The 11,732-nt window shown below is 33.3% G+C and overlaps 1 protein-coding gene across 1 annotated transcript in view; it reads left to right on the forward strand.

Annotated features, from left to right (window-relative positions):
* Nucleotides 1-11,199, forward strand: part of LOC132713373 (coiled-coil domain-containing protein 180-like) — a gene marked incomplete at its 3' end in the record, with an annotated part of 53,532 nt that extends 42,333 nt beyond the window's left edge. Inside the window, 10 exon segments of the mRNA XM_060695941.1 lie at nucleotides 536-641; nucleotides 918-979; nucleotides 1,590-1,728; nucleotides 4,679-4,705; nucleotides 7,889-8,042; nucleotides 8,457-8,601; nucleotides 9,038-9,198; nucleotides 9,521-9,658; nucleotides 10,145-10,256; nucleotides 11,083-11,199. Of these exon segments, the coding sequence (XP_060551924.1) occupies nucleotides 536-641; nucleotides 918-979; nucleotides 1,590-1,728; nucleotides 4,679-4,705; nucleotides 7,889-8,042; nucleotides 8,457-8,601; nucleotides 9,038-9,198; nucleotides 9,521-9,658; nucleotides 10,145-10,256; nucleotides 11,083-11,199 (1,161 nt within the window).
* Between the last annotated feature and the right edge of the window lie 533 nt (nucleotides 11,200-11,732).

The following is an 11,732-nucleotide window of genomic DNA, read 5'->3' on the forward strand; positions in this document are numbered from 1 at the left end:
TGTGCAAATAAAAGCCCTTGGGTTAAAATTGGCCCTGCAACGTTGTGGGGGGTTGGGGAGGGATGGGGGGGCCTATATACAGGTGAGCGACCTCAGGGCCATCATGGCCCTCTTGTTACAATGTTAATGCACATTATTATCATCTAATGACCGTTCTTAAGACTAACAGATACCTACCAATATCAATTATTTTTAGCTCAACTTTTCGAATGATAGGGAGAGCTATTGTACTCACCCAGGAGTCAGCATTTTTGCATGCAAGTTGGTATCTCCAAAACTACTGAAGGGAATGAGTTAAAACTTCACAAACTTATTTGAAAGCATAATGAGTCACTGTTCAATGCTCATAACTCTTACTTGGATTTTGACAGAACTATGGCCCTTTTGAACTTCAACATTATTCAGCTCTTGTTTTATCAGGCACTGCGAAAAGTTGAGCATGCTGTCCTACTGACAACTCTTGTTATGGATCTATTTTAAAGACATGTCTGTTGACCTTCTCATATAAATATTTTTGTTCTGTATTAATTAACAGGTGTAAGAGTGGGTTTCGTTCAGGATGTAGGACCAACACCAATAAGTAAAGCCGGGAAACAACCCTCTGAAGACCCTTCTGTAGGGGTGATTAAGGGAATCATGAAGTAAGTGCCTTTGAACTGTTAAGTTTGCTTTAAAATTTTGCTATCTAGCTTTACTTGGTTAATATATTGTTTTTAGTTTATTAAAAATTTTAATTGCAATGCTATTGAATATGGTTATATGATTCTTGGTGAAGATGTTACTTAAAATACAAAAACAAAAAAGTGCAGCTCAATAAGTAATTGCGTTTGTTGGTTGTATTACCTTTGTTCATTGCCAGCTTGTAGTATTTCAGGATATAATTGTGATGATAAGTAATATTATCAATTTCATTACAGATCCAACAAGAGCAAGCTGAGGTTTGGACTGGATGCTGATCTAGATGGTGAATTTACTCAATGTTAGTGTTGTACTTCACCTTGTTGTCAATATTTTATTTATAACATTGGTGACCAGTCTATGAAATGACTCTTAATTGGAATCAACCAATCAAACACAAGAGTTAAAGACTCAGGTCCCAAGTTTTTAAGTTTTATGACTTTCGTAACCTGTTCACTCATAACTTTCCTTTTTTACTCACAAAACCTCACTCTATGTTGTACTGCCATACATTTATGTTGTAAAGAAAGCCTTTTTTCTGTGTATCTACCTTTTTTCCAACATCAAACCAGTGTATTTTGTAAGACTCAAAGGAAGCAAAAAAAAACAACAACAAAAAAACCTCCATTTCTCAACTCTTGCATTTTCAGACTAGTTTGATGAAATAAATGTTTTACAATATAATATTTTCCATTGTTATAAAAAAAATTAAGTAAAAGCATTAGATTTATCCTGTAACATGATATCATCTTGCTATCTTGATTCATAAAGTCTACAAAGTTTAAATATTCACAGATCAAAGTAAATTCACAATGAAATCTTTGAATTATCATAAAATCTACAAAGTTGAAATATCCAGAAATAAAAGTAAAGTCACAACAATATGTTGAATTATTATAATATGTTTTCAGCTAATGAACTGAGAGAAAAGGTGAAGTCTTCAATGTCTACCAACACATCTTCTGATCGTGGTAAAGCTGTACAGAGTCGGCATGGTCAGTCACCGGCATCTGGCGTAGAAAGTAATTCTAGAAAGGTCCAGTCGGCTGTGTAAGTAATATCCAGTCTGAATTTGAATACCTTCACATATTTATATTTATACATATATATGCATAGACAATAGTTATTATGTAGCAACGATATATACTTAGAGTAGAATAAATTTGACTATACATTCTTAGATAGTTTAATATTCTTCCTTTTCTTTGTTTAGTTGACTATTCCATACAAGATGTGAGAAAAGGATTTGGTCATTAATGGATTTGAATTCTTTTACATTATATGGTTTATTTTCATTTTATTCACTTTTATATTAAATTAAGAATTAAACTTTATTATAAGCACAATGCAATTATAGAGATCAAACTCCTGAGGAAAATTTGACACCTACATCTAAGCAAACATCATCCAATAAGATACCACCAAAAAGACACCCATCTGAATCTCTATCTAAACCCGAGATTGTCACAGGAATTGATGGCAATGAAATTTATGATGATGATGATGAAGAGTAATTATGTGGTTGTTGTAAATTTTGAACTCATCACTGATGACTTTGACTCTTGACTAGTTGACTGTGAGTTATAGTCAATGACAGACAGATATGGCCTTACTAAATGGCTTGTGAGCCCACTGACTGACATGCTACTAAATGACTTACAAAAGCAGTCACTGACTGATTACAGTAGTCACTGACTGACCAGAGTAGTCACTGACTGACCAGAGTAGTAACTGACTAACCAAAGTAGTAACTGACTGACCAAAGTAGTAACTGACTGACCAGTGACTACTTGACCAGAGTAGTCACTGACTGACCAGAGTAGTAACTGACTGACCAAAGTAGTAACAGACTGACCAAAGTAGTAACTGACTGACCAGAGTAGTCACTGACTGACCAGAGTAGTCACTGACTGACAAGAGTAGTAACTGACTGACCAAAGTAGTAACTGACTGACCATAGTAGTAACAGACTGACCAGGGTAGTAACTGACTGACTAGAGTAGTCACTGACTGTCAGGAGTAGTCACTGACTGACCAGAGTAGTAACTGACTGACCAGAGTAGTAACTGACTGACCAAAGTAGTAACTGACTGACTAGAGTAGTCACTGACTGACAGGAGTAGTAACTGACTGACCAGAGTAGTCACTGAATTACCAGAGTAGTCACTGACTGACCAGGGTAGTAACTGACTGACTAGAGTAGTCACTGACTGTCAGGAGTAGTCACTGACTGACCAGAGTAGTAACTGACTGACCAGAGTAGTAACTGACTGACCAAAGTAGTAACTGACTGACAGGAGTAGTCACTGACTGACAGGAGTAGTAACTGACTGACCAGAGTAGTCACTGAATTACCAGAGTTGTCACTGGCTGACCAGAGCAGTCACTGACTGACCAGAGAAGTCACTGACTGACCAGAGAAGTCACTGACTGACAGGAGTAGTCACTGACTGACAGGAGTAGTAACTGACTGACCAGAGTAGTCACTGAATTACCAGAGTTGTCACTGGCTGACCAGAGCAGTCACTGACTGACCAGAGAAGTCACTGACTGACCAGAGAAGTCACTGACTGACCAGAGTAGTCACTGACTGACCAGAGCAGTGTAACCAGATTTGTCACTGGCTGACCAAAGTAGTCACTGACTGACCAGAGAAGTCACTGACTGACCAGGGTAGTCACTGACTGACCAGAGCAGTGTAACCAGAGTAGTCACTGACTTACCAGAGTAGTCACTGACTGACCAGAGAAGTCACTGACTGACCAGAGAAGTCACTGACTGACCAGAGAAGTCACTGACTGACCAGGGTAGTCACTGACTGACCAGAGCAGTGTAACCAGAGTAGTCACTGGCTTACCAGAGTAGTCACTGACTGACCAGAGAAGTCACTGACTGACCAGAGCAGTGTAACCAGAGTAGTCACCGAATGACTGCAAATGATAGCAGACCTAATTAGAACAAATTAGAACAGCCACTGCCTGACATGTGTAAATAGTTGTTTCACAAGTTTGTTGTAAGATTGTTATTGTGCATGTCTTGAACTTTGTCTTTAACTATTAAAAAGTCTTAAAAGTTATAAGGGCCCTAATCTTTTTCTGACATAACTGGAGAAGCATTATGAATGTTTTTTTCTCCTGAATATTTTATATAATTGATTTCATATCAAGTGCATACCAAGTGGTATTTTATATATTATTTGATGTCTTTACCACTAAGATGACATTTTTAGAATGCAAAATAATGTATATTTGAACGATTTTAAGAAAGAAAGAAAAAAAAAATGTTGAACTTTCCTTTATTATTAAGGTGTCATATATGTAAAAACTTAGCTTTTAATTAAAATGAATTAGATTCACCAATAAATAGAGATTGTAACATATTTATATGGAATTCCCTTATGCTTATGATGGACTACTTTAAATTTAAAGGAGCTCCACTGATGTCTAGAGGCTTAAAGCAAAAACATTCAAATTCATACATAGATCAACTGGTGCAATTAGAACAGAACACTGTAAAACAACAATAAAGAAATATACCGCTCTTCCAAATTGAAAATCATTTTTTTTAGTTATTTTACACTATTCAAATGATTATTCTGGGAATGTAGAGTGAGGGAATGATATGAAATTTTGCATGTAAGTTTTTGGTCCAGACCTATTTCAAATGATACAAATTGTTTGAAAAACTATTTCCAGTCTCATCACGTAAAAAAATAACCTCAGTGGAGTTTTTTTAAAGAAGGATAAGTTCAATACACTTATGAATAAATGAACGCTACATGTGATGATGTTTTAGAGCTCTATTAAATAAAACAGCACTAAGTAAGATATTTTGACACTTTTCTATGGTTATCTGTCACTGAAAGACACAACTTTTTCCTCTTTCTCTTTATATTTATTGTGTTGTTCTAGTACTGCTTTTATAAAATTCATTAAACATGTTGTATTCAACATTTCTTGTAAGTTTATATGTTAAACTTGTTTGAAACAATTCCTTGTAGTGCTTCAAGCTCTTCCAGAAATGATTGGTAAGTGCCTCACAAGATGCTATGGTTTGTTTTTGAAATGTTTTATAAATGGGAAAGTTTTCCAGATTGAATTACTTATATGCTAACATTTCCTTTGTCTGAAGTTTTGTTTTGTTAACAAGTTCTTGCCTTAATCTCTTGCCACATGTCAGCTTACGATGCCTGGCTACTGACTCTTGTTATTTTGAATATAATATTTTTTATATATCACATATGTGTAATGTGACACTAACAGTGCCCACAAAATGACCCGAGGGCCAACTCCTAGTCAACATAATGTTTACCATCAATGTGTGTGATAAAACAGCAATCTACATTTATAAAAAGTTCAAAAAATAGAAAAAATATGTTGTACTTATATAACTGTCTATATCTTAAAGAATCTTCTGTACATAGAACTGTCTAGGACACAAAGATTTTTCTCTACCAGTTTACTTTAATAGAAATAATACAGATAATAATTTCTGCTATTTAAGTAGGAACATATTTCCAGCCTACCTCTATTCCAATGCTTATTATTTAGAATAATATGTAAAATGAGGATCTGTAGTTTTTGTAACAATTGACTAAATAGATAATTAATTGAGGGTCAATTTTATCTCTTTCAAAATTGGTGCCTGCCTTAATGCCATCTGTATAAAGCCAGTCTAGGCTGCACCTTTCTGCTGTCTCTGAATTAAGATTCTTTACTGTATGTATTCAATTTTGGCATCAAAACCCATAAAAATGATAAATGATTGATTTTAATTCAAAGTAAGGTAAGTCCATTCTACAAGTTTAGCAATGAAAAGTGTCAATGGATATAACAGAACTGCATCCAGAGGATAATATATAAATGATTCTACTGAAATTATTTGATTAGGTGGAATAGGAGACATAACTGCTTTAATTTGATTGGGTTGAGTTTAATATTTGCAGTGAATAATATTATAATGCATAACCCATACTTCTTTTTATGCTCCAGAATGGAGATCTTTTTTTCAAACTTTTTAAGGACATTTTTGCATATTAAAGGAAGTAACCTTTAAAATCAAGTTTTGCAAAGTTTTTTTCCCTTTTAAAAGGATATCCTGTGTTAGTTAAAAAAACATATGTTCAGGGTATGACTATCATTTCTTGTTAAAACTTTCTTCTTTTTTTAAAAACATATGTTCAGGGTATGACTATCATCTCTTGTTAAAACTTTCTTCTTTTTTTTTTTTTTTTTTTTTTTTTTTGAAGCCCAAGAGGTAACACCGTTTATTGTCCCCATAATAGGTAAAATAGGGTCGGGGATCCATCCACTATTTTACCTTACAATTTATTATAATGTTACAAAAAACATAAGGGCATTTATATCATACAAAACATTAAAACTTTATTATCTTGTTTCTATTTAGGAAATAGATATCAATTCTGAGTGCATTGTTGTAGAATAATGCACGGTTTGAGTTCAAATGCGTAGTAATAAATCACGAAGGCCAATAGGCCTGAGTGATTAATTACAAAGCATTTGAACGAAAACCGTGCATTATTATACAATAATGCACAAAGAATTAATATCTATTTCCATTCTAACACGTCAAGAAAAAATATAATTATAATGATAAAGATGGACTTTATGTTTGGTGGTTAAATTTGTTTTTGCCTGAGAGTTTCCCTTAGAAACGTTCTTTAAAGGCTGTTCCAGTGGGTTGAAAAAAAACTGTCATTAAATCTACCGTGTGTAGAAACATTTTGAAAATAACGATTTTTGAAAACGTTGGTAAAACTTTGTTTATTTTATTTCACTCTATAATTTTTCAAGCGAAATACAAATTATTAAAAGTGAAATAAATGTAAAGCGACATTAAAAAATAGCGTACTTGATTTGATTGTTTTGCACGTGCTGTTTGGCGCTACATTGTGACATCACGTGAACAACATTTTAAACGTCTGTACAGCGTTAACGACTGAATTAAAGATATTGGTGTTCGGATTCATTTTCTTAGTTAGACCATTTTCTTTCATACTAGATAGCTTTCACAACAAAATTCTACAAAAAATGTGTTTATTTATCAGATTTTTTTTTAAACAAAATGGCGCCCCCGATGTGAAAATACACAGGGAGGTTATAATAACGGCGAGTGCATTGTTGTAGAATAATGCACGCTTCGGGCCTTCTTTGTTTATATAGAAAAAAATCCGATAGTGTTAGAATGCTAGTTAGATTTAAATGAGAACTTATCAAAAATAATGATTTAAAACCAGGAATTCAATTCCTGTTGTGTACTTGCATTTATGTATTTTGTTGAAGTTATTTTAAACAGTTAATCATATTTCTAGGGGTTATTGTGTGTTGTTTCATTGAATCATGAACCTCCATAAACAAGTTTTAGAGTGTATATAATTTATAGGAGTCACCAATTGTTGTTGGCTGATCAGTCTGTCCACCTTTCTTATTCATTACTAATTTTTGTATTATGTAAGATTTATCTTTTAGAAAATCCTGATAAAAGCAAGCTATTTTGATAACAATCTTAGGAAAATAAAAATATTTCTAACCATATAACATGTTGATACCATTCTGTAGGATCAGATAGAATTTGATTTATTGATTTGAAACTGACCAATGGAAGAGATGTAATAAACTGTCCCAAATTTTCATTTGATGACCTGGAACATTTGAAGCATTTTACTTTTAACTTAATACCCTCTTTGCATGAATTTATATGTTTAACTAACAGTAAATAATTTACACTAATTTGAATTCAAAGTTAAATCTGTAATTGTTAAGATGAAGTCACTATTTCTGATGCAAAGTCAACATTATCATTTATTTCAAATTTGACATGACATTAAGGTTTTTATAAAAATTACATTGATGTCAGGAATCAACTTTAATATAATTGAGATTGAAAAAAATTGATTATTTATAAGAAACTACAAGTTAATATTTTTCTAACAATCTTTGAGCAACACATTGATGTCAAGAATTAATTTGAAAATTAATGAATAAATATTTAGATTTAATTTATAAGAAAAGCAAAAGGTAAAAAGTACATAGTGAAATCTTTATTTCTGATGTTTACAAAGCAAAATGATAATGTCAAGATTGATATTGATGTAACTTTGTTACTTTGAGATTTTAAAATGGGAAAAAAAAGATTAGTTTTGAAACTACATGATGAAATCTTTATTTGTGATGTTGGTTTGTTCTATCAGGAACCGTAGATCAAGCAGTAAGCCGAGTAAGTACGAGAAGAAGACGGTTATATTTGGAGACGGCATGGAAGAGGAAGATATCGCCAATCATTTCCTTGGTATTATCAGGAAAAGTCTGAAAGAAGCATTGGAGGGGTTATTGGCTGCTGCTGAGGTTTGTAAAATATCAATTATTTGTTACAGACTTTAATAATCTTAAGTTCAAACTGTGGCCCATATTTATTGCCTTTAATTATAAAATGGACTTTTTGTTCTCATTAATAATTTGGAGAATAATACTAAATTTTTTGTTTAAAAAAAGTCTATGGAAAAAGATTAGAAATAGAGCAGATTAGTCTTGTTGGTTTAAGTGTAAAATATTGCCCCTGTCTTAAAGCTGGACAGACTTATAGGTGGATAAATACAATATATCAGTTCTGATCATTTCACCACATGTGATTATTTTGAAACAAACAGTGTAATGGGTAAAACGGGTAGAATTTTAAGTTCCTAATTTTAGGAAAGAAACATTAAGAAAAATGTTTCAACTTTGAAACGAGAAAACATGGAGTAAAGTTTATATTTTCAGCTTTACTACAGACAGAAAGGTAGTCGTACGGTGACAAGGCCCCAAGCTTTACAGGAGACATTTGAACAGTGCTCGGATGTGGTTGTACAAAAACTTCAGTCCTACTATCAACAATCAGACGAATATCATAACCAATGTCTGCAAGGTATGTAATCATACTAGTAAGGTCTGATGTTAGGTTGTCGATAACTTAGCTTCATCATCTTTCTTTTGTTTTTAAGCCCCCACTTTAATAGTGTGATAAGGTCTGTATATACCTCGATATATATGTCACCTCTTCATTGTCTGATCAATAATTACTACAGAAGGAATAAGCCATGGTTTAAATAACTTGTTAAGAACATTGTTCATGGCCAGAAGATGGTGTCTATGGATTTTGAGGTCAAAGGTCAAAGTCATCTTGGCATTTTTAATTTCATTTTACTGCATGTTTATAAAATCAATTTTTACTATTATACATAACTTGGTAGGGACATTGTCCATAGCCAATAGATTACCTTTATTGATTTTGAGGTCAAAGGTCAAATGATTTTCACAAAAAAAAAAACATAAAAACTATATGATTCAACATTATTTTACAGAGTTGAGACATCAGTTAACACAGCTAGAGAAGTTAGTGGCACATATACCTCAGCTTGTAGTCTCTGATTTCCTCAAGGAACATATTGATCTATCTAAATCTGCTAGAACTGGCTTCGAGGCTCATTTTAAACAGATACAAGAAAATCTTGAACAAAAACAAGTAAGTATAATTAACAATTGAAAGGGACATAAATCCAAGTGGCAGCCTATTATCTCTTACATGCTATTTCTGAAAAAAAAGTGATGAAATAATAAAGTTTATACTGTGATTCAAGAACGTTTATTAGTTATTAAAGTATTTACCTTATTAACTCAACTACATTTGTATAGGACTGTACAAGTATATGTCAGGGGTGTTTAATTTAAAAAAAAAAAATAATAATAATTTTACATATTTAATTTTGAGACTTATAAGTTAGTTTTTTATTTGATAATCTTTCTAAAGTTACAAATAAAGTTTTCTTCTTTGTGTTTATTTATAGAAGGAGCATCAGCACTTACTGCGCCCAGCATTAGGACATCCTCACCAGAAAGACAAACTAGAGTCACTATGTCAATCAGAGCTGAACAGACATCAGGAGTATCTTGATGCTGTAGAAAATCATACCAAAAATCTACAGGTAAAAACTTGACATACTGGGAAAAAAGTGATTAACTCACCAACAGCCGTTTTATATTTTCCATTTATTTCTTCATATGTGACAATAATGCAGTGACATGGCGTTACTGAACAAACATGATACCATTCAATTAATTTGAAAGAAAGAAATATAATATTAACAATTGATGTAAAATACTTTACAGATTGGCTGAAGACTATTTTTTTACCGCCTCCGTGGTGGAGGGGTTAGAGTCGTTGACTTCTAATCCAGTTACCTCTCTGGCGTGGGTTCGATCCCCGGGAGATGCTTTGGTAGTTTAGCACGGAGGAAGGTAGTCTAGTACTGGTGTTACTCTCCAGGAAAGATGGTTAGGAAACTACCCACCTATATGACTGAAATACTTGAAACAAACAAACAAAACAATTTTTTTCACAAAATGCTTGACTGCTGTATTGACATCGAGGGATCTAAGTAAACAAATGTGTTAATGTTACATATTTTCAGGATAATGCTGTTGATAATGCAAGAAAGTTCTTGGATGCTCTAGCCCGGATGTCAGAGAATCAACTGCTTCAATTTGATAATGAACTTGTTGTTGACGACGTAGAAAAAGGACGTAAGTGATGAAAACTTGCAAAAATAAATAATCTTATTACAGAATTTCTTGAGGTTCTGCGATATTTATGCTGTAAAACCTGTAGTGTTTTACACATCATCTTTATGCATTGTACTTGTGTACTTCCGTCAAGCTTAAATAAATGAGCCGCATCATGACAAAACCAACATATTGCATTTGCGACCAGCATGGATTTAGACCAGCCTGAACATCCACACTGTCTGAATAATCCGGGCTGATCAGGACTCATGCTGTTTTCTATCAGTTTCTCTACTTGTTATAGGGTTTGTAAGCGAACAGCATGGATCCTGATCAGACTGTGTGGTTGCGCAGGCTGGCCTGGACCCATGCGGGTCACAAACGTATTCTGTTGTTTTGTCATGGCACAGCTTAAATTATGTTAAAATTAAGAGCTTATCTCTTTAGTCTGCTTACTGGAATTAACCAGTACTGGTGACAAGTACAGTTTATGTAAAGTTGTCATGATCCGAGTAGGTGTCAAACCAACAATCCATGTCTTGAGAGGCAGACATCTAAATCACAAGGTCACTGTGAGAACGGTGACCCCAATTTTTTTTTTCGTTTAAAATGTTTCAGTTATCATATTCTAACAACATGCCAAGTTTAAAGAAATTCTATTGAACAGTTTTAATTTTGCCTATATGTCTATATGAAAACTCCAGAAAACGTCCTTAAATGGAAAATACATGTGTTTGAAAATAATAAGGTAAAAATATACAATTGAGTTTTCTTACGTTTTGTTTGTAGTTTATTTAAAGTGCTTGTTATAAAATTCTTCAATTAACATATGGATGTGATGTTTTAGGTATCGATGCAACCAAATACCCAACAACTGAGCTGATACGTAGAAAGAATGCTGGAGAACCGCTCGAGGACAGCGAAGATAAAGATGCTCTTCCTCGTGGCAAAAACACCTGGACAGGTATGATTTATGTTACCATAAAATGTTGATAGTTTGGTTAAAATAACTCTTTCACACCTCAAATGAGCATTTTTTTCTCTGATAAAGAACTGTTCTATTTTTGTTTTCTCAGCATTTATGTCAATTACAAGTATAATTATATTCATGGCACATTTTTTAAAGTCTATGTAGGTCAATTTCACAATTCTATAGCTCAATACTATACTTGATTTGTTGAAAGAGGAATTGCTGTTCAAAAAATCAAAGATTCCATTTGGGCTTAGACTATATTATTTTCAATCTATTTTATCTTAATATTTTTAACAAAACAAAAAATTTAAATCAAAAAATTGTTTCAGGTCTAGCAAACAGTGAGACTGGTTGTTGGTCTAACCAGACAAGCCACAATTACCAGCGTCTGTTACCACAGCTAAAACTGCACTAGGTCATAATGCCACGATCAAGGCCCAGGGATGAAGCCTACCATGTAACTATTTTTTGTTCTTTTTTTTGTTTTATAGTCAATTAAGAAGGCAGTTCACATTACATCCATT

This window comes from Ruditapes philippinarum, unplaced genomic scaffold, assembly GCF_026571515.1.
Source record: "Ruditapes philippinarum isolate M1 unplaced genomic scaffold, ASM2657151v2 ctg1140_1_1_1_1, whole genome shotgun sequence".
Classification (NCBI taxonomy): Eukaryota; Metazoa; Mollusca; class Bivalvia; order Venerida; family Veneridae; genus Ruditapes; species Ruditapes philippinarum.